We start from the raw sequence: 24462 nt of genomic DNA, 5'->3' as shown, positions 1-24462 counted from the left end.
ACATGCATTAGAAATTCATGTATCTTATACTGTCTGATCGAGTCACTGAATCCTCGCGTTGATATATTTCTGTTCATAATAAAGAAATAAGAAAATTTCAACTGCTCCGAGATATTTTACCTTTCACGAAAACTTTCGGTTCGCTTGCTTCTTTTAATAGCAAATTATTTCCAATTCCCTGTGCTATCAGTGCATACCAGACAGACAGACAAACAAAATAAATCTTTATGCGTATTTTATTCATTCAATCGATCTGGTCATTTGCAGGGGAAAGATGGCGGGTTTTAAGATAGTTGACAGTTCTGTTTAATATCGGTGATCGTGTCATCTCAAGCAAAAGTATTTTAGTACAGATTCCGTTTATGTAGTTAGTCATTTTGGTTGATTGATGTAACTGTTTCGAGACATAAAGGAGAAAGTTTCTTGTTTCGAGAGCTCATTTGCATAATGGTTCTTGGAATGATTAAATTCCTTTAGTAGATGTGTTCATTATGAGGAAATTTATGGAACCTAATGTCCGGAATTTATAATTTATTTGCAATTTTTATTCTCTCTCTCTCTTTTTCTTTTCTTTTGGCTTTAAACTTTTTATCAATTTCTTCCGACTATTTTAGTCTAAATTAAACTAAAGATTGTGCTGAGTACTCTCATTGTTCAGTAATACATAAATCGGTTTTTATAAATTCATCATCATCAGCCATTTTCAATCCACTGCAGGATGGAGGCCTCTCCAGAAACTTTTCAGTTCCTTCTGTTTTGAGCACTGGTCATCCATTTACTACCCACAAACTCATGAATTTCATCTATCCATCTCCGACTTTGTCTTACAGGTTTTCTTCTAGTTCCTCTTGGGTACCATTCTGTTATTTTCTTAGTCCATCTGTCATGTCTTCGAGCTATGTGTCCTGCCCAAGACCATTTTAGTTCTTTAGTTTTGATAAGAATGTCCTTTACTTGAGTGTGCTGCCCAATCTATGTGTTTCTCTTCTTATCTAACAGTCTGATTCTCAATATAATTCGTTCCATTCTTCGCTGTATAGTTCTCTTCCATTCTTTTGGTGAGTGCCCAAGTTTCACTTCCATAAGTCATGGTGGGGAGTATACATTGGTTCATTAGGAGGAATAATTTTTAAATTATTAATATCTAACTTCATGAACTAATAGGGAAAAACTGCTGGACGGTGTCAAAAAACATTATCGGTGTATGTTTTTTGACAAGTTGCGCTGTTCTTAACCAGATGGGCGGCTGTTTGATAAACATTCATATTCACTTAAAGAATAATGGAAAAAAAACTTGTTTTTCCCCCCAGACATTCCTTTATACAGTAATGCCAATTTTGAAATCATTGTAGTGCCTACAAAAGAGGAAGATGTGACCATAAACTTTGAGACAGAGAGAGAAAAGGAAATGATTTCTGCGTACTACATTTTTCTCCTGCACTCATCGCTTGATGAGTGCAGAAGCTTTTCCATTCCTTAGCGTTGTCGCAAGGTGGAAGTCAATTAAGAACGTGTTACTGCCCATTGCGCAGAAATTCTATCTTACTCAACAACTTATGGAAGGAGAACGCAAAGAAAGTGGAGACTGAGAAGACCGCATATTTCGAGAATTGACTCATGAAGAGTATGAGTAAAAAAGCCTTGTGTCCAGAATAAACATTCCGAAACAAATCTTGTCACTACCAACAAACGCCAAAGTATAAAATAACACTTTATTAAAATAACTCAAAGATAAAATACAATGTACGGAAACGTATTAAGAATAATAATGAAATATATGTTGTTTATAAATTACGTGTGTTCTGTGGTTGATTTGCTGCTTGTTGGACGATTTTATTTTACTGTGTTTTTAAAACAATTATTTTATATTTTTGCTTTTCGCCGATCATGAGAAGCATTGGACATGCGAAGAACATCATGTAAAAACTACTTTCACATGCGTGAAGTTTCTACCCGATGGATCCTTTGCCTATTGTCGCCTTTTCAGAGATGCAAAGGTAGAATTGGGTTGAGAGACTTTTCACCATGTGTTGCGATACCTTGAATGGGCTCTTTTCCTACTGGTGACCATGGATGAGATCCGAGACGTTCCAAACAGTGGATGCATTCTCATTAATTGCCGTCTCTCCCCAAGGGTGCTGGCATTTGCTGGAAAGGTAATGAAATTGTTGGTTTTCAGTAACCAGCGTGGTATGATTCTTCCCAATTACTTCAGAAGATCATCACTGTCGCATATTACTGCAGCCTTCTCCATTTGTCTGCACCTGCCAAGGGAAAACCCACAAGAAATATGAGATTGATGTATTTTGTAGCTATTTAAAATTATACATTAAAAAATAGCATAAAAACCCGTAACCTATACGCAAACTTTATTACAGAAAACCTAACGAAAATTTAGAAATGTTTGAGCAGTTTTGTCCATTTACTGCATTGCAAAAATTCGTCTAGAGTAACTTCTTTCTAATGCTATATCGTTCTATCGTTATTAATGATTAAATTCTGTAGTATATCATCATTAACATATTTGGGAAGTTGAAAGTATCCTTCATTAACAGCGACGGTGAAGTATCCTTCATTTGTTACACACAAACGCGAAGGGAGAATAAACTTGGAAGATAAGTTATGGATTTTTTCACACACATGGAAGAGAGAGAGAGGAAGAGAGCGAGCGCACAGTAACCATGGCAACACCACAGTCAGGAAAAACGCGTGTAACAAAAATATCAGTGGGAACTAAGAGAATTAATGGAGTGTAATTAAATCGTCCCAGCTGTAGGTACAAAAAGTTATGAGTGTTCTACTTCGGGTAAACTCGTCCAAAAAGACGCAAACGTTTCCTTCCACATAACAAAAACACCACTAAATACATTATGCTAGGATTGTGTGAAAGGACTTTTTTTTTTATCTTGGATAACTTTTGGTGTCTATAAGAAAACTGTGTTCCGCATCTTATGATAAAGTCCAGCTTCCGACAGTAAAAGGAGCAGTTCTCTGCTTTGTCTAAAGAGATTGGCATACTCTACTCATCGCGTCAATACTCATAATTGGGAAGAACCGGTTGAAAAGTGGGCTACTGGAGAGAGAGAGAGAGAGAGAGAGAGAGAGAGAGAGAGAGAGAGAGTGAGTGTGTGAGAGTGTGAGAGTGAGTTAACTGATTAAGTTAAAAGCAATCTAAAGATAGATGGAGAGGAAGCTGCATTCGACAAGTTCAATTTTTGTGTAGTGATTCATCTATGCAATTAAAAAGGAATGCCATTCAACACTCCTTTCTTTTAACACCAAATTCTCTTTCGCTTCCTTCCTTCCTGATGGCATCTTATTCAAACTGCATTTACGTCATAATTGCCTATTAGTGTGCTCTACGCTTGCTTATATTACATTATGCGTGCTTTTATTATATTTATCTATTTATTTCTGCGTGTATGTAGAGCATAAGAACTTTTCTATTGGTTGACAATTTTTATCTCCACCTATAGGGGCTCGGAACCGCTGGACATGGATTCCAACGCGAACACCAAAGGTCGACGGTCCCAGCGCGTGCCGAGCCTCCGGCTGGCAAATGGACGAGTCAGCTACGGCACGCCATCGGAGGAGGAGATCCGCTCTCCGCGCAGCCTCAACCGCCAGGACTCGATCAAGATCAGTATCGACAACACCAACACGTGCACCGACTCGCTGGTGACGGCCAACGATGAGGATCTCATCAACGACTATATCTCGCACGAGATGAACTTTAAGGACGGCAAACCCGGATCTGGAGGTAAGGATGGATCCGGAGAAAAGGACGATGTTAGTCTGTACGGTACTCCTAAGGAGGAGATCGGACCCGGGATTGCAGAAGCAAAAGCATCGTTCATGCGCAATCAGCTGGAAGCGTTATTTCAGCCTTCGGATAACAAACTGGCCATGAAGCTGTTCGGCAGTAAAAAAGCTTTGATGAAGGAAAGGATCAGACAAAAGGCAGCGGGACATTGGATTATCCACCCCTGCAGTACATTCAGGTAACGGATTTTATTTTCTAAGCTTTTGCATTGTGAATGAAGTGTGTTGTTATGTGTATTCTTAAAAATAACTGCGAAGAATAACGCGAATTTTAATACTGATTGCCGGAAATGTTTCTCTCCACTTCAGGTGTGAATTAAATGTTCTCCAAAGTTCTTATCGGTAAGGAGTGAATATTTTTTTGTTGGTTTAAAGAAGACCTTATTTAATAAAATGTAAAACTTATGTAAATTAATACACTCTTTGTAATGAACTTTTTGGAATTTTTAGCTGATATTATCCCCAAGGAATATTAGATTATTAAAATCTTAATAGCGTTGATTCTGATCTTTTCCGCTTTTGTTTTAAAACTGTTCAGTTCGAACTTCATCTTCCTTGGAGTGTGTATTTTTCTTAAAGCATAGCTGTTTTCGCAAAGAAGCAAATAACTGCTAGTGTAAGTTCATTCGAAATATATGGGCCTGCGGTTTAGCTAATATTTTCTTTTTCAATATCTTAATATCACTCCATCATAAGCCTCCCTTTTTATGTAGTAAAGGTAAATAACTTGGCTAAGATTGATTTCGGAACATTTGTTATTTTTCGGGCTGTGGTAAAAACAAAATATAGTGAAAAAGGCATACCAAATGTCAAAGTTCAATTTATAAGTAAGTATTCTCCTTTCGAGTATGAGTAATATTCTAGTGTTAATAATTTCTTTTATAAAATAAAATTATTATCGAGAGGCTTGTTTTCTCTTTTGCCGATGGAAAAATCAACGGTCTTATTTCTTTACTTCTTGAAGGATTTATTTATAAGTCTTAGATTTATAAAATTAAGAAATAAAGGTAATATTTAAATTTTTCTTTTGCATAAATCGATCATTTTAAAATCAATTTCGCAAAATACTAAAATACCGAATAATATCTATAGAACTATAAGTGTTCTGATTAAGTTGCTATATGTTTAGTTCCTATAACTCTCCAAAATACTGACTGCTTCTTGGGGAACTAGTCGATACTATGCACAAATTCTAAGATTTGATAATGACTTATATTCGAGAGAATTAAATATTAATCGCGAATAGTTAATGTATTTGGTGAGCATTAATTTTAATGGATCTTTGATAGTTATTAATAATATTTTAATAAACAGCAGGGCGAAGAAAGTCCCCCTTCCCCCTTGAAAAAAGCTGAAGGAAAATGCATTTATTTTTATAGTATAAAAGTATATGAACCATACTTCATCAGTGACTTTGAAATACAAAAAAAAAAAAAAAAAGCAAAACTTGTTGAATATGCTATCCGAAGAATTTGCTAAATGTTTCTTTTCATGTAAAACTTAAAATTATTTTCGATAAAAGCTAAACTTGCAGTGATAGATGTTAGAATGGTATTAGTGGTACAGACACCTAATTAACATACGGTTGGATTTTCAAGTGTTAAAGACGAGACGTATGTACTTAGGTTTAAATCCTAATTAGAAATGAAATGGGGAGAAACAAAGTATGAAGTGCGGGGAGTCTTGAACTGGGTGAAATCTAGATAATTAGCAGCCAACTGCTCTTGCCACATCAATAATACTCCACATCTGGTTCCAGCCGGTAATTAAGATATTGTCCAACGCCTGGAGAGCTTCTGATTTCCAATAAAGTTTTAGAGAGTTGGCAGAGGGCACGTGCCACGAAGATTGACGTGTAGGACGGTGTTGTGCCGATAAACCTAAAACTGAATGATTATCTTTCGTTCTTTCACGTGGCAATAACCGGTCTCATTTCTCTAAAAACATTAACAGAACTTATAACCATCACGTCACTACTGCATCATATCTTAGTTGATTCTTGTGCCAATGGGATGCGGCAGGAATAATCTTTAAGAATTATACAGACAGCTTTTCTGGTATCTTTAATTTTAACAGTTGACAATGATCTGACGCACGTACTTTTTTCTTGAAGTCCGTACACCTCCCCTTAGGCATTCTCATTTCTGCGAGGATTATCACATTCGTTTCAGAATACTCAAATGCTACACCAGCGCTCTAAAGTATGTAGTTAAATATCGAATAATGATAGCTGAAAACGGAAAGGCCTGTCAATCTCACGTTTACGCTGCCTTTCCTTTAATTCCTACTGTAAGTCACGCACCTGCATTGTCAAATTAGTTTCAGAATCCTTCTATGAGAGAGCACACAGGGAAGGCAATTGTAGTGTTAATAGGGTGATAATTCAGGTGTCATTAACGCCTCTGTTAGAAGGCAGTAGCCGCAATTAATGGTGTTTGAACAAATCCTTAGTCAAATATTTGTCTTTCATTGACGAGGTGATCTGTCGTTTAAGTATTAACCTTCACACGGAGATTTAAGTGATGTGGAACATTGAGGTGGTGTTTACTATTATCCGAAAACACCAAGGCGTGTTACACGGAAGGGATAAATGGATTGTCATCAGTCGAGGTGTTTGGCTCTCCCTTTTTATTCAGTAATACTGCACACATGCTGTACACAAGTATGCACAAATACTCTATAATTCTACACACAAATTGTCTCTAAGGTAATCAAAATGTGGATTTGTTTGCATTTTCCATTTATGCAGTGCTTGTAGGAATGCGTACAGGAAAAAGGCAATCCATAATCACTAGGAAATCTATTTCTCGTTTAGATACGACTCGAACTCGGGCCTTTTACACATGGTATAAAATGACAGAAATCAGTAACATGTGCTGGCCACGAAGGTTAAGCAGAAGAGTAGCGTAATTACTTTTTTGTTAAAGTTCGATTCGATGTGGTTGTTATTGCTGATAAGAGTTATCTTTGGCCTTTGTATTCTTCTCCATTTCCTGGTCCATAATTGACACACAATGCATTTATAAGTCTCGTGGTTTGAGTTTCCTTCAAGATTAAACAAAATAACTCGAATCACAGTTGTCCATCGTCACACATAGTAATTAAAGTGCAGAATAGATTCCCTTACCTTTCATCTGAATGAAAAAATAGATAAGACGCTGTAATATTTCATTTATAAAAAGACGCAATACGTGTAACGCAGAGATTAGGACATCCGAATTCTTTTGTTATTGTTATAAGAGGAGATGGAAGTCGAAACGCCAACGGACGCTATCTAAGCTGTCCACAAGTCTTACTTTCGTGTCGTCTATCTAGGAATTCCACCGACTATACGGATAAGAACAGCTGTGTCTACGAATATCTATGGAGAATCAATACTTGGCCAGCTTTGAATGCTCTGTATTCTTTACCACCCACAGTGTTTCTACTAAGCTGACCTATACTCGGAGGCTTTCCTATTGCGCTAAAGTCGTAATAGGTGGGAAACTCATCTCATGAATCTGAGCTGAACCTCTAGCCTACCTCGCACTGAAATCATTCTTTATAGCGGGCAATATCTTCTTCCATCGTTCTTACTGAGGAAATACGGTTTATCCTAAGAAAACATGGATGAAGTAAATATCGGCTTTACTGATTCTGTTTGAGTGGAAATTATTACCCCACAATCATTTTGAGCGGCGATGTCTGTGCTCAAAGATATTCTATCTGGCCAGTTTAAGACGCCATTCTTAGTAACTGATATTAATTCCTTCGTATCACCAGAGATATTTATTAACTCTTTCACTTAATTGCACTCTTAAAATTCAATAAAAGCACAACCAGATTAGAAAGTGCAGTCGCTTTTAATTATTTTAAGAATCTGAAGCAAATATTGATTAAAAGATATATTTGAAGAAGTCCAATAAATTCTATTTCCTTTGCGACGAATTGTATATCTGAAAATCAGCATGCCACTTCAACGCCATCCTTAATCTCCTACTATTAAACACAAGCCAACCTGGTCATCAGGCAACACAGAAACAATGGAATAATTTGATTAATTTTAAATAATTTCATCCTGTCTAATCCAACTAATAAATAAAACTTTTTAAAGAGAATATTGATTAAGGCATTGTCTAAGATCTTCGTTAGAGTGAAAAGATTCCATAGTTGAGAAATCATGTAATATTCATCTCATGGCTGATGGTTTGCGCGTTTGCTGTAAAAATCTTCTATTTTTACTTAGATCCAAGTGAAATACAACTCTGATGCTTTATCTCTACTAAACAGCCAATAAGGATACTGGATGGTCTGCGGAAATTTGCCTTGTCAAAGTTGCAAATCTGCTGAGCTGATAGATTTCCTGGCACTGAAAACAGTATTTATACTTTTGGGGATGGCCTGAACTATAAAATAATTTATTATTCTACCGCTAAATATTTACTTAGTTACTGACTTTAGGGTATATATAAATAGGATGTCAACGGGATACTTGTTAAATTCTGGCCCACTGCCAGGAATGTTAATGAAGAAAATATAAATCTCCGTTAAGGAGGTAGAGAAGATTGAGGGGTTGAAAGTAACGGTTATTATGTCCCTGATATATCTTGTAGAAAAATCCTGTTGGATAAAAAAAAATCAAAAACCAAAGCCATGATTAATTATTCCCATGAAAGCAAATACTCTTATACAGCTTCATTTAATTGACTTATAAAAGTTGGTTATAATAACGAGAACTTGATCCTTGAGCATAATTGCCAGCTCTCCAGGTTTACCACCGAGAATTCGTCTTTTTGTCTCGATTTTGACCCCTTCTCCATCTAATCATTATAACATACTACAGAACAGTTTTTTTCTCCGTCTTTCTCTTTTCGAAAAAAATAACACTCGTAAAACTAGGTTAAAAATGGGTGTTTTTTAAAGAAATTCTGTGGATTTCTGCCAATTTTCGTTAAGGAATTGGCTATCAGGTGTACTAGTCCACGCTGGAAAGAAGGACGTTAAGCTAATTAACAATGTTTCAGTAAGATGTTAAAATAATAGGTGAACTTTCAGAAGTCGCAAGCTGAAGAGGTAACTTTGTGTACTGAATGAAAGAGTGATTTTTTTTTTTTAATTCCAAGTGGCAGGAAAAGATATTCAGTGAGGAAGTATTTTATTGCTGAATGTGACCACAAGTGCACAAGCCCCCATCGAAAAAGTATATTCGAATAAACGCTGAAGTAGCACAAATTTCACCAATTGGGCGTGCTTCGTTTGAACTTTGAAATACTTTGTGGATAAGTTTCCAGTACTCCTTGGTGTCATTAAAGATAAATAAATAGAAGTTTTGCAGCATGAATTGTCAGATGCGATTATTTAAAGAGAAAGTACTACTATTGTCAGCTTCCTGACAGTGGTCCTTGGTCGAGGAATTAACAAGTGTGCAAGGAACTTGAGAAGTATAACAAATTATCCCAAGTCATGATTGGCATTTTAACAATTTTTCATGGCAGTGTTGCCACTCAAACAGAACCAGTATGAGAGGATAGTAAACCATATGAGAAAACTCTAGAATCTTCTCTTTATGATGATGTTTTGAAAGTGCTCGTGATAAAACTTACTCAACATTTTGGAAGTGGGCGAAGTCTGCGACAGTACCTTTCTTGAAGCAATCATAGTCAGTTAGTTGGTGTCTAACAGATAATACAAACAGAAATGCACAGATTGTTGCATTTCTGTAAGGAATATAAGGTTTGTCTATTTAAACCATAAATTGCCTTGACTTTTACAATTGGCACTTTGTATTTTATATTGGAACCTGATAATCCATGTTGTATATTAGAGAAAGAGAAAAAGAACTCAGCACTGCTAGTCGCACTTCATGTGTTCAAAAATGTCCTTTGGTTGCCGTTTCAAATTAGCCACATTGCTCAGTTACATGATCAAGAACAACTCTCTGTTATAGAAAGACTGCAGTTGCGAATCATGTCCAGATCAAAAAAAATTGCCATCACAATTTTTTTAAAAAATCTTATAATATTCTAGTACCACGTGCAGTTGAAAGTTGAGGAGAGAGAAGATATTTGGTGCTGTTGACTGGAATTTACATAGATTTTAGGAAACAACGTACAATGGATGATTGTTCCGAAGAACAGAGGCAGAAGAGATTTGTGGTGAACTTTAAATGAATATATTATTTCAGATTTAGTTCCAAGATAATTCAGGATATGAGACGTCATGTTATCGGACTGTAAACCATGTGTGGCCAGATATCGATTCGTTTATTTGAGGGTTGAAAATTCCCGCAGAAATCACAATGGAAAATTGTCTGTTAGAGGCCAGCTAACTTTACTTAATTCAAAAGCCTCAGTAATCCTCCCCCTTTCTTAAGGGGTAAACTCTGATCTTTACAAATGGGAGGTCCAAATTGAAGATAGCTGTTGCACAAGAAATATAAGTGAAGAATTTAGGATTGGACTTACAAAGAATGATATAGAGATTTTATAAAAATACGAATATACAGTCAATTATTATTTTTTTTGTTGAATACGATGCACCACTGGGTTAAAACAACTCGTGTGTCTTTAAGGATACAAGTCAGTCACTTGGACTCCAAATCAACGAACAAAGATAGAGAACAAAGTTCTTTTACATGTAGTACGTTGGCCCTTTAGTGAAATATTTCTATTTAGTACACAGATTCTGTGAGCTAGGCCATCACTTTAGGCAGGTGGCGGAAGAAGTCTTTCTTGTGTGACAAAATAGTGAATGACGTGTTTCCTCCTCTTAGAAAACTCTATATTCAATCAGTTTCAACTGACACAACCAGTTCCATCTACTACTTTGATAACTCTATTCACGATCACAAGGAACCTAATAGATGATAATGGAAGTTCCGTAGATTGACAGGTGAGTGATATCCGTTGAAGGTGGTGCAGGTAAGATGACATGCAATACTTATAATGATATAAGAAGCGTATCACAAGAAATTTCCTTCTACGCTTTTCATAGTTACTTGTGTGACCCACAGATCTACGATGGCCTAATTTTCTCATGTTTAACCTGGTGGGTTTCGACTCTCGACGTTTTTATTAACGTGACAATTTACATTGTCAAACGGGAAACTAACTGTGTTTCGAATTTTAATTTTTAAATTATTTGATTATTACTTTAATATACGATGATCGAATTCATACCTGTGGTATTATCGTGCTACATGAGAAATGAAAGAAGTGAGGAAGAAAGGGCAGCATTGAACTTGGCCTTAGCCCCTCTCCCTTCCTGTGGCAGAGGGGGCAAAATTACAAATAATTAATTAATTACAAAAAATTAATATTACAAATAATTACGCATTATTTGTAATATTATTATGTTCTTTATGTTTTTTTTAATATGCCTTAGCATATATGTGTAAAGCACCTTTTGTCTTCATCATGTCCGTCCGCATGCAATAACTCGATTAAAACGAAATGTTCTCAGTACGCACATAGTGTTGTTTCATTGTAAATCACGAATTAACTGACTTATTTTACTTTAGGTGTCGCCTCTCCAATGACTCGATAAATTTATCATCCTCAGAAAAAAATTATAACGCCCGAATATAGCAACAGCAGATCCAAAATGGAACTTGCGATTTTACAGTTTCTTATTTATAGATATACTTAACTATTTTAGCTTTTGACACAGTTAGAAACTGCACTATAATGTTAACGTTTCAGTATTGGTCTTCAGGGAAGCAAAGAAGATAATTATGGTCTCTGAATGCCTGAATTTTCTTCGAACACGAACAGAAATGGGTAAAATGAACTCGTAGATGCACGCCGATTGGACAAGTTTGAAATTTTAGTCACAAATATGTACACAGACACGTGCAGTGCGAGTTTTTGATACTGAAAAACACGGAGAAAGTATCGAACACGGAAGGTGATTTATGCGTTCCGTTCTCCTTTCCTTTATGTACAATTTTGTAGTTATGGATGGCATTTGAAGCAGAGTGTACTCTTAACAGACGCTGTTAGAAACAGCTCTCGAGTTAAAAGAAAGCAAAGTACCAAAATAGCATTTTGGATGGTAAAGAAATAACCACTCGTGCGATGTACAGATCGCAACATCCGTCGTAATTTTAAATCGAATCCAATCTTCTCTGGAGTTTTCGCTAACAACTATGCATAGACATCTGTTATGTAGTCTTGGTGTGCGTGAGTAGGCAGGAAATTCAGCTCGGGTCTTCTACCACCTTTTAGCTAACCATGCCACAATTTGGATCACTGTGTTTTAATGTGTCCTGCCTGAACATTAAGGAAGGAAAACGAAAGACTTCCAACCCATGACATATTGAACGTGACCGACATCGTGACAGTTGTAATGATTCGGTAGAGAAGTAAATTTTCTCAAAATGCACATTCTCCCAGTAGGTGGCCTCCGTCGAAATAAACAAGAATAATATGATTTTGAATTTGCTTCACGTCTGTATTCGGATTTGGTTTTTCTTCTGTGGTGTCTGCCTCTTTAAGTACATGACATAAAATAGTTAGCCTTCGTGTGCTTTTAGGGTACTCAGGAACTTGAGATAGTTTTGGGTTCTGCGATTGGTTTTATTCTCTTGGAAGTAGAATTAAGTCTGCGATGGTCGAACATTAAGTTATCCAATCTCGACAAACTGCTCATTAAGTCTTTGCATTATTGAATTATCTTATAGTAGGATGCTTCTGTTAAAACGATATTTTGTTAATTTATATTGGGGTCTTTAATAGCTTTGGTGATTAGAGACGAAAGTAATGATCTAATTAACGCAAAACAGGTTGTATTAAGTTAGCTCATGCTGCTCGTCTGTTATAAGGGCAAACATATACAGCTGTATTTTGTAATCACGTTGCTTTCATCACTGATCCGGCATGCCAGGATTAATAAAATAAATTCATTACCCTCTTGATGAAAGGTAAACAGCTTACTGCGCGAATAATACTGCAACCCACGAAAGTAAGTGATTTCGTTTTGTCTTTGTGTTTCAGATTGTCACTAATTGTAAGTTCTCGAGCAACGCCCATCAAGAGTTCTGCAGTAGATATTTCTGGATGAAACCATCAACTCAAAAGGCGGCTACGGTGAGCTGATGTGATGCGGGCGCTAACTATAAGGCGTTAGTTGTTCCCATGGCGACATAGTTCAATCGAAGAAAGCGTCTTCTGAACCTTAGCTGGGCAAAGTAGTTTTAATTTTATTTATTTTATGCGCGATAACTTAATGGGGGAATCTAAACGATCAACTGAGAAAAATATCATATTACGCGGATGTTAAATCCTGTTCTTTAAAAGGTTGCGTGAGACTAATTTTATGATATAATTAATAAAAAGGGGACAGTTTCAAACGCAAGTTATTACAATATTTGAAATAGCTTCTAATATACTGTATATCTTGACATCCATTCCGCATTTGATACCATCTATATACCTAATCTCCTACGTCTCTTAGAAAACGACTTGAATTTTCGCGGCGATGTTCTCTGGTTCCTAGAATCTCTCCTATCCAAAAGGACCCTTGTTCTAAAGATCGGAACAAAGACCTTCACGCATCACATAACTGACGGTGTGTCTCAAGGGGGGGGGGGTCCTGTCTGGCATTCTTTTCTCAGCAGTCATGGTGCCGTTTGTGACCAACAAGTGCAAGTGGATCACTATGCTGACAATGTCAAGCTCCTTACTAGGATACCGCCATCCAACTCGGCAGCCGAAACCACTCAGCAAATTACTAGCAAACTGCAGGACATGGCTGACTACCTCAATACTTTCAACCTCCAAATCAACCCTCTAAAATCGGCACAAATAATTTATTCACTTAAGGGGAGCCCAACAACGTTGGAGTCACTGGAGTTGAATCACTTCCAAGTGTTCAAACGCACAAAGATCTGGGGGTCGTTTTCGACTCCAAACTATCTTTCAACGATCACGTAAACCTCATACAGTCGTGGCTGAATTCACTATGCTGGGTCACCAAAAAACAGCTGCTCCACACTACCGACCGACAACTGGTAAAACGATACATCGTATCAATCCTTTACCCGACAATACTGTATGCTTCAGAGATATGGGCCTCGGCTGCCGAATCCAACATTAAAAGAATATTCTCTGCCGAATTCTGGCTTCTAAAATGGGCCAACAGCAAACTCCACCTTCCCCCAGCTCTCAGATCAACGCAGGCTCCGATCCTACATCGGAGAAAGAAGGCTGCTGTTCACCATCAAGATGCCCACCGGTAAAATTATAGAGCCGAACTTCTGGGATCACTGCTTTGGAGCATTCCTCCTCCTTATCTCCGATCTTCAGCACAGCTGTTAGCAAACCATAACCGGCTAGTACTAACAGGCAGATTCCTGCCAAAGCAAATGCTGTCCTCACTGCAAGCCATCGACGGGGACTTCCAAGAAGTGGTCAACAATAAAAAAATACAGGAAGGAATCCTCGTCGAACTGAAAATGTAAAACTGTGCTTTGTTGCCTTCCAATAATCTGATGTAACTTATATTTTTCTCGTGTGTATCTCTTTCGTAAATATGTTTTGTAAACCCTTGGCACCACCATGCCGTAACGGGATGGGACTAATTGTATGTATATCATGCTGCAATTAAAGATTCTATTCTATTATGCTCCCGCGTGTGTTTCCTTGTACCACTTGCAATGTCTCTACACGGATTTGGTTCTTCAAAATAGATCTGTTCAACTTCGTATTCAAGAAGGAACTGCTCAGATGTATTAAAATTGTTCAATCTATTACTGTTCTTTGGAGAATCTAAGACTTCATACTTGGTTTGGATTTGACACCTGATTATGACTTTTTTTTTTTCATGAGTAAATCTGTAAAATGTGAATAGGTATTTGTATCATACTCTATATTTTATTGTAAATGTACGGCAGGGGTAAAGTGTGTTTAGGGTCAAATGGCACCAGGTGGTTCCCCCATCTCCGCGTAGTTTACATTGTGAATGAACCAGCTGACTGGAAAACCAGAGATTTAAAAGTGTGCGGACTTTGTATATGTGTGATGCCATGTACCGCTGTTCATCTGGTCCTTTAGCCACCAGACCCCGGCTGAGGCCCGACGTTGACCACTTTCGCCCCGAGGAGGCAGACCAGGTACAGCAGTATTTTTAGATAAGTACTCTGGCAGGTCTTGCCACCTAATTTCCTGGGATTTACAGTGGCTAGGACCTAACAAAAAAATATATATATAATAATAAATAAATAAATATATGATGGCGAGAGGGAAGCGCTAGGGGTAGGCCGAAAATAATGGGCAGAATTAATTTAGATCGTTAACTTTTGATTGTGTGGGACGTTCACCTTGCTAGCAGGTAGAGTAGGGGGGGGAGGCCGAAGACTGGGGTGAGATAGATAGAGCCGATAGGGAAGGCAACTCCAGATTACAGTGGGGCATGCCTATGCCCACCAGGAAAAAGAAGGGGGTGGCGGGAAGGGAGGTGACAGCAGGCAGTTTCCTCCCCCCGCTAGGAAGAGGAGGAAAGTAGGTCAGGCAAGGCATCTTTTGGTCCACGTCTGTCAGATATTTGTGCAAGTTCTGCTGGGTCATTTGTTTGGTATTCACTCATGGGACCCAAGTCCCGTCCATTGGTCTATGCTCAATAGGATGGAGTTCAATCACCTCAGGGTGGACCATCCATAGTCAGCATGCAGGAGATCAGGACGTTCAGCCAGATTGTGGGTGTTGGTGCGATTGTTGCCCGTGTAGGTCGTGCAATGTCATTTGTTGGGGTTCTCACATGGGATCGATGTCTCATGGCTCAGTATTGGAAGAATGGAGTTTAGTTACAGCTGGTGAATGGTCCAGTTTTTTCTTGGTGCATCAAGTTGTTGTGAGTGCTCTCCAATTATTATTTATGTGACATACATTCCTTTTGAGTTTTGTTTTTGTTTATTGGGCTTCCGTTTGCTCTGTTTATGGACTACCACTAAGTCCGTGAGGCTTCAGGTGCAGTGAGTATGGAAAACCGTAGTTATCCTGGTTGTTCTGGATTTGCCGGCGCAGGTAGGGTATGGCGTCTTGCGGCAGGTGTATTGTGTGTTCATGTCTAACGGCACCAGGGGTTTCTCCCATCACTGCGTAATATACGTTGTCACGTGAAACATTACACTGTTGAGGCCAGAGATTTAAAAGTGTGTGCGCTTTGGAAGGTGTAGTGTTCGGTACCGTTGTTCATCTGACCATTTAGCCGTTGGGCCCCTAATGGGACCTACCGTTGCCCACACTAAGCGGTGTGGAAGCAAACCAGGTACACAGTAGCTCTATATTTTACTATGGCAGGCACTGCCACCTAGTTTCCTGAGATTTCAGTGGACAGGGCCTAAAAAAAAAAAAATCGAGAACGCGATTTAATTTGGATGTAGTTAGATTTTGCAGTGTGTGGCGTGCGTAGAGGTAGAGTGAGAGGAGGCTGAAGACTGGGGGGGGGGTGAAAGGCAGAAGTATGGGGACGATAGAGAAGGCTACCCCAGGTGGTCATTGAGGCAGGCACATGCCTCACCAGGCGAAGAGATGGGTCGGCAGGGAAGGGAGGAAACAGAGCATCTGTCTCCTCCCCCTCCTGCCAGGGGACAGGAAATTAAAGATGCGACAGGGGTAGCAGAGTTTGGCCTGAACAACCTAATCAATAAATAAAAAAAAAATAAGCCGTTATGAAATGAACACAATGCCGGATGGGCGGCGGTGCGCCTGTGTACGTGTGTGCACGAAAGAGAGAGAGAGAGAGATGATGACGATGCAGATGTTTAGAGGGAAAAGAAGAACTAAAACCAAAGAGTAAAGTGAGCCTAATTTAGTTTCGCCTTGTTTTCTATAATGCGTGAGAATGAGATGATGTTACTTTCCGCTTACCAAGAGAGTGGAAAGTAGTTTCTGCTGATATGGAAATAGTCCATACATTCTAAAAGATGATGATGACTGAAAGCTGAGTTATTCAATGCAGGCGCAGAGGAGAATGCCCCATGAACAGAAAACAAGTATTCTATGCGCAGTCTACCTTATACTGCTTCTTCGGGGCGCCTCCGTAGCCAGGTGGGAAGGAGCAGCAGTGCGCAGCACACGCTTCTTGATTAGACCGGGATTCGAGCCCGTCACCACCAAATACGGAGGATGCGGAAAGGTCAGGGAATGACCACCACATATCCCCGGAGCAATATGGCCTTAGTTGCTAATGCCCCTAAAAACCAAATAACAAACAACAACTGCTTCTTCGTTTTTGTCCACTGTAGACACCACGCTCATGCAGTCGGTGTATATATGTATATATATGACTCCATAGGTGGTTAGGGTGGATGCTGATAATTTAATTGCGGATGAGATGTAAGAACTGTAAAAGAAGGAGAGATCGCAGCTACGACAGCTACTCCTGGTTTCGATATCAGGCAGCTCCGAACATTACTAAAAGCATGTTCTTCGTGAAGTTGTAGAATGGTGTGATTTTTCAGAGATTTTTTCCCCCATCTTCAAAACTAGGTATCACAGAGTGGGGTTACGGTCCAGGGTGAGTCGAGTTTATCGGTCTAGAATATTGTCAGATTGAACGTTCAAACTGTACATCAAATATTGTAGTCTAATTCTAATCTACTTTCAGTAATTTTATTCTTAGAACATTGTCCATTCAAAGTTAAATAGCAATAGATGAAAAGGAAGGCTTTGAATTCTGGCTTCATATTTCAGAATTTGCAATTTTCTTATAACGTGGAGTTAAAGTTCGAAACTGACTCCTTAGAGTAGGGTGAAGGACTCTGTGCTGAATGATATTAAGCCATATGACTAAACTCTTTCTATCCAAATCACCAAAACAGCACCATAGTTTATACGAGACGTGATAAGAGCACAATATAAATGCGGGTGATATAGAATACCCATCGCGACCCCGTGTCACTACTGCGATGGCTCTGAGAATATTTTGTTTTCAAGAGTTCTAAAGTAGGTAGCATGTAAAGCAAAATTGATTTTGGAGTCGAATGTCCTTAACACTTCCCCTCCCCAAATGGATATTACTGACGAGAGGGAACCAGCGATTGCCTAAACTGAGTTCAGGTTGTGGATTTAGTCAGAACTTTTTTTTGCAGAAATGAACTGAGGTCATCTTTTGTTCTGATAAACGATATCCATTCTGCAGATTACATCCTGGAAGCGTTTCAGTAATTTCTCTCCTTTAGGTGTCTTATTTACGATATTCCATATCCATTTAACAGATTCCGTTATTTATCGGTATTTGTAGCTTCTCTAAATAGTATGAATACTTTATTTGTGATATAATAAAACTGCATCTGCATATAAATATAGCTGTACAGTACTTGGAATATTCTGCATCATGATATATAGTCGATAGTAAGAGCAAATAAGGTAGAGCTGAGTATCGATATCTGATGAAAATTTATCGTGAAAAAAACATAGAAATTACAATTTGAAAACGAACTTGGAAAGCCCCGATAATAAACACAACTTCCAGCAGTTCCATATAACTGTTGAAAGTTGTGTTTATTATCGAGGTATATAACTATAAGGAATGTATTAGATCGTGGGAAATAAGGTGAGTGAATTTCACCTCTGATCAGATTTGCTGACACTGTAGGAATAACTGAAACATGGCGCTTTTCCAAGATAGGATATGATAAATTTCATTTCTGTGAGTATATTACGTTCGAGAGACAAAGGAAAGAGGAAGAGGCTGGAGGGTTATTCTTCTTACCAAACGCTGCTTAAATGCAGCAAGATGGCACATTCTCTTCAAGTCCAGCAGAATTTGAAGCCGTGCGTTGTGAGATGACTCGTAGGTGAGAGGGATGTGTTAAAGGCTAAACGAGTCCAAAGAAACTTGATGAAGAAACTTGCCTGTTACTTATGCTTGACGAGAAAAACGCTGCCCATTTCAAAACGCCGTGTTGATATATAATTACCTTAAACTAATTGAGTTAAAGTATATTAAACATATTCCTCATAGTAATATCTAGGCAGGAACTAACTGTATATAAGAATCTCGTCTTACTGCTTGAGGGATGAATTATTACGAAATCCATGTTTATAAAAGAAGCCCTGCAGTTGCTACTGTCTTTTTTTCCTTTAGGGGTCTACTAAACTAAATAACGTAATGTTCTATCAGCGCCGAAACACAAATACAGTATAACTATCTTTCTGTAGCTCTTGAAGACAACTGCATTCTGATTTCATTTTAGTTACGAGTTTGAGAATGTACAAAGGACAGAATATTTTTGTTATATTTTACGAGCCTGCAGAACTCTCTCTCTCTCTCTCTCTCTCTCCCTCCCTCTATCCCTATCACCGATAGTTATTTGCCCCATTTATTCTCGCGCTTTATCGCTTGCATCTTCCAGGACTGTGTCGGCTAATGTAGCGTAAGAAAATGATCCAGAAATCGCACATAAAAAATGGTTTCACGGTTAGACATAGCCTGAAGTTGCACCGATCTGCTGGCAATATTATCTCTACCATCGATAATGGGACGTTCTTGGAATGTTGGTCTTCGAAGCTTCCACTATTACTGCACCACAGGCAACCCACAAAATGTGCAACTAATTTACCTTCGTTGCGGTTTGGTTCGTACATCGTAGAAAAGTAATTGCCGTTGGACACAAGAAATTTTAAGGAACGCGATGTGTGCGCTATAAATAAACACTGCAGTAACTTCCCTCTCGTAAAATGTTTCGGTCTCCGTTATAGTCACTACAAAATGCTCTGAATATGTTAAAAGCAGTTTATATATTGAGTCCGTTTGAAAGGAAAATATGCAGATGTCTCTTGAGTAATAACGGTATGGTTACGCAACGCATTTAAAAGGAGAACTTTAAATAGGAGTGTTATTGTGGATGGTCATAATTGCTTCTCTTTTCTCCAAGGACAAAATCATCCTTGTATCTATTAGAGAACCATTATGGCAGAAATGAATTGGCAAAGCCAAAATACGACAGACACTATAGATGAAAACATCGTGATGCCAATAACATCGAAGTCGCAATGTTATGTAGAGTAAACACAATGTCCATAATTATGAGAAGACTCCATACCGAGATAATGTTGTTTCAGTGTTAATATTAATCAGACCGAATGATGCAAGAAAACAAACTTATTTTGCATCGAGCCAGAAAAAACTATCACAAATTGCCCACTATTAAAAAGTAACTCTCCAGTTCAGCCTTAAATTCTCAGACTGTCTACCTCAACTATCTTTGGAGGAAATTTATTCCAATGATCAGTAACACGCTGTCCGACGGTGAACTTCATGAGATCTAATCTTCTGTTGTTTTCCAAAATTTTATATTTGTGTCCTCGTTTTCTAGTTTCACCTCCCACTGCGATTATACCTTCCTCATTCGATTTGCTTATTCTTTAAATGGCTTTTAAGACCCCTACCAAGTTATCTCCGAGGTGTCTATAGAAGTATCTACTAGTATTATTGCAAGGGGATTTGATATGTTAGCTTTAAATGCCTTCTTTGGTGCTTAAAGAGCTAAAATGCCTCCCGTATTAAGTTTGCTCAAGCCAGCATGGCCTTAAATACCTCGGAGAGATTCGCATGCAGATGACTAATTTCAAATTTTGGAGCTTACAGGCTGGAATCTCTGTATAATATCTCTTTGCAACCACAGGTATAGTTAGGAGTGAATCAACAGGCGATAGATGGTCATTCACTACCTCTCTCTATCTCTCTTCACTTAACCTCACTTCTCTACCTTTCAGTCATAATTCGTGGTACCGACGGTTGACAGCACAAATGGCACCAGGCAGGAAAGACAACGGATAACCCAACATCTACAAGAGATATGGCAACATGACTGGGACAATAACAAAAGGGGCCATCACAAAACGATTCCTTCCATCTATAAGTTCGACTCATCCAGAACCACCGCCCTGGTTTTCGCCTGGCCTCCATGTGACCGTTATCATCACCGGCCATGGATCCTTCGAACAAAAACTGATCGCTATGGGAATCGAGAATGATCCACGTTGCCACTGCGGCGAAGAGGAGTCCTGGGGGCACCTTATGTGTGAGTGCCCCAGCTACGACAACATTAGGCTTTAAATTCCTCACCACAATACAGAGAAACCCTCGCAACCAAGAATTCACTCTGCTACTCGAGGAAGATACCTATAAGGCATTAACCCCCTACGCTCAGGAAACATTTGCACTTAGGCGAGCCAAGATTGCAGAACTCAGAGCCCAAGAACTAAACCGGACAGGCGTGGGATAACTCTTCATCCCCTAGAACAACACACACATGATCATGCTAACCCTTATAGGGTAGGATTTATTGCAGGCACCATCCAAGGTGCGGGATGCTGGCACTCCTCGGAGTGCGGAATTTAAAAGTTATCACAAACCCGAAATGGGTAGGATATACTGCTGGCACCGATCTAGGTGCGGGATTGCTGGCACTGACCGTAGTGCGGGATCTACAGGCACTATGCCATTGGCAGTTACACAGGGGTGCCCGCCCTTTGTGACTTTTAAACCCACTCCCTTTCCTATACTTCACCTAAACTAGGGTGGATTTATTCTTGCCTGTCAACCCACCCAAATTCATTCCCCCTTCAATTCTCTTTTTTTTGTTTTTTTTTAATCTATTACTTTATTTATCTATGTTATTTATTTATTTTTATTATTTTTTAATCTATTGCTTTATTTATCTATTTTATTTATTTATTTTTATTTTTTTAAATTAATTAATTTATTTATATATAAATAATTTTTTTTTATTTGGTCTCCGTCAGGAAGTTCAGTCAACCCTGGCGGAGGCCAGCCGGAGTATAATGGCCAGCCTGGCTCACCTCCCAGTGGTGGTGGCGGGCAACATGGGGTTCTCTTAGGGGCCCTGCGGCTAAGCAGCCAGAGACAGAACAACAGATCATATCACTACTCTGTCACAAGCAAGACACCACACTTTTTCTGACTTTTACAGAGATTCTGCAATTCTTCACAAAGTACCATGGTGCAGATGTGGGAAACCACCGGTGGCGCCTTCCACAAAACACTATGCCACTATGTTGGATGTAAGCACTGTTGTTTCTTAGACCAACAGCATGCTGATGAGAAAGGGGTGGCGCTGTAGTGTGAGTGCAACGCAGAGAAGCCAGTTAATGACCCTGCCCTTATATATTTTCTGAAATTAGGCTTCCAGACCCGTATACAATATTTATTTCGGTCTGGCCAATCATTTGGAAAGCAGAATAATTACTTCTACGTCTAGGAAATAGAAATTCTGTATATCATTGAGTATCCCTGATGCATTGTCCTTGAAGACATATTATGCTATTGAGGAATTTGGTATCGGATTGTAATACAACTTCAAGGTGCTTTTAGTATTCAACACCGTTACCTATATTACCTCCCATAGTTTATTTAAATTGGGATTATTGTAACTCCAAATGCAGAACTTAGTATTTACTAGAATTAAAGCTTAATTGTCATGTTCAGATCAGTTGTATAAATTAAGTCTTATTGGAGTAGCATTCCTGTTTTCGTTGTTAACAACCATCCCCAACTTTGACATGAAATTTGCGATATCTTTATTATTGAAAATTAAAAACAACAACGAACCCTTCCAGAGAACCTGGAGAATGCCATCTGTAACGCTGGACCATTCCAAACACTAACTATTTAGTTAACTCTAGTTATCTCCAGTTAACTACCGTATCACTCTACCTTCAATGCCGCACATCTCCAACTTGTTAACATGACATCCATTTGGAACTGTTTCAAAGCCTTTATAAATTAAGTAAATTGTGTCAAAGTTTATTCTCTCTATTCAGTTCTTTTGAAACTTCCACAATCACTTCGGGCAGAAAACATCTTCCTTTTAAAAACCATGTAGTGGCTCCTTTATAATATCATAACTATTGAAGTTATTCTGCACCGCATCCTTAATCATGCATTCCATAATTTATCTGCCACATAGATCAAACGTACAGATCTGTATTTGCCTGCATCACTCTCGAAAACCTCTTTACATATGGAAGAGATATTTGCACATTTCTAATCTCCGAACGTTATTCGAGTCTAAGGATGCCTCCAGTATTATAAATAAATAAAACAGAATATTCACAGTATTCTCAATCCCGCAAGGTAAGCATCCAGTTCCGCTTCGAATCTAGTTGTATTCATTTCCTTTGTTGGGAGGCAACTTATTCTTGCATTCGACACCTTGACCATCGGTAAACTTAATGAAATCCAACCTTTCATTATTCTCTGAGATTTTATATTTGTGTTCCCCTGGTTGGGCACAAAGATACACTTATCTTTGTGCCCATTATGACTTATAGATGTTGGGCACGTTAAAAGGAGTCCAATTTATGCTCAGAGATTTGCCCTTTTTGCTGTGACGCGGTCGTGTAGAACAGTTTCAAATGATGCATTACAAGTGGTATCAGGAAAAGAACCAATTGATTTGGTTGCGATTAAACGAGTAATGGAGTATGCAATCCAGAAAAATATGGGGACATAAATATTGGGGATTAAATCTTGTATTGAGGAAAATAAGGTATATGGGAAGCAGGATCTAAAGACAGAGGGAAAACGATTGCAACAAGAAATAGATTGTATTTGGCAAGAAAGGTGGAACCGTTCTGACAACGGCCGTATCACGTGTATCTTCCTGCCTGGAGTGAAGGTAGTAAGAGAAATGGATGGATGGTCAGATTGGGTCTGATGGCTATAATGATGGTAATTGGCCATAGAATGAGGAAAAGGTTGGTGGAGCTAGGAATAGAAAATGATCCGAGGTGTGTAGGTGGACACATTGAAGATACAGATCATGTGGTGGAAAATTGTACAAGGTACACAGAACAGAGAAATATTTTTCTCTAAGATAGGCTCTGACTCATACACCCGCAGTGACTTATTTAAGAATAGGATTTGGTATGAAGCTTCTTTGGATTATGCTAAGGGAATTAATGAAATTAGGAACATAATATTGAGAAATTAATGGATTGTATGTTGGATAAATATGTACATATGGAAATAGTTTTAAGAGTTTAATTTGCATTGATGAGTTATTTATTTATATTAGCAATTGTTGAGTTGAAAGTTAAGTTAAGGGAAAAAAAGAAGGGAAACGAAAAAGAAGAAAAGGGAAGAAGGAAAAAATAGAAAAGGGAAGGGAAAGAGAAAGAGAAAAGAGAAAGAACGAAGGAGAAAATAAAAAAAAAAATATGAAAGAATTATAAAATTAGAAAATGGGGGGCACGGCAAAGGATCAATTAAGGATGAAATTATAGATTAAAGGTTTAAGCGCAGATGAGCTGTTGCTCAGCTAGCGCATTGTACAAGTAGCATAGGTTAGTAATGATGGTGTGTCCCCTGGTTCTCGCCTCACTTACGACGGAGAACAGACCGTCCTCGTTCATTTTACTGAACTCCTTCAGCGCCATATACATCTCAATCAGATCTCCCTTCAGTCATTTCGATGGCCTATCGAATGAAACCATTGCAAATCCCTCGATTTCAGGATTTGAATTCAAAATTCTTTACACCTGGAGGAAACCTGATAAAAAGTACACCGCAGAATCCCCCAAGAATCCCATCTCTAAAGAAAACACATATTTCTTTTCAATTTTTTGTTGTTTTTCCTACTTTTCGCCTACTGTATCCAATGTCTTCACTATTTATTCAACCTATTTTCGTAGT

General features: G+C 38.5%; 1 protein-coding gene across 5 annotated transcripts in view; it reads left to right on the top strand.

Annotated features, from left to right (window-relative positions):
- Ih (hyperpolarization activated cyclic nucleotide gated potassium channel Ih) overlaps nt 1-24462 on the top strand; it is a 998432-nt gene that overhangs the window by 496911 nt on the left and 477059 nt on the right. For all 5 annotated transcript variants that reach the window (XM_090389226.1, XM_090389196.1, XM_090389207.1 and 2 more), the window contains one exon: nt 3477-4001. In XM_090389226.1, coding sequence (XP_090245352.1) covers nt 3477-4001 — 525 coding nt within the window. The remainder of the gene's footprint in view (nt 1-3476; nt 4002-24462) is intronic.

Source organism: Mastigoproctus giganteus, chromosome 2 (assembly GCF_048544385.1).
Source record: "Mastigoproctus giganteus isolate SK-2022 chromosome 2, ASM4854438v1, whole genome shotgun sequence".
NCBI classification, from domain to species: Eukaryota; Metazoa; Arthropoda; class Arachnida; order Uropygi; family Thelyphonidae; genus Mastigoproctus; species Mastigoproctus giganteus.
This window is presented reverse-complemented; position numbering and strand designations above follow the sequence as displayed.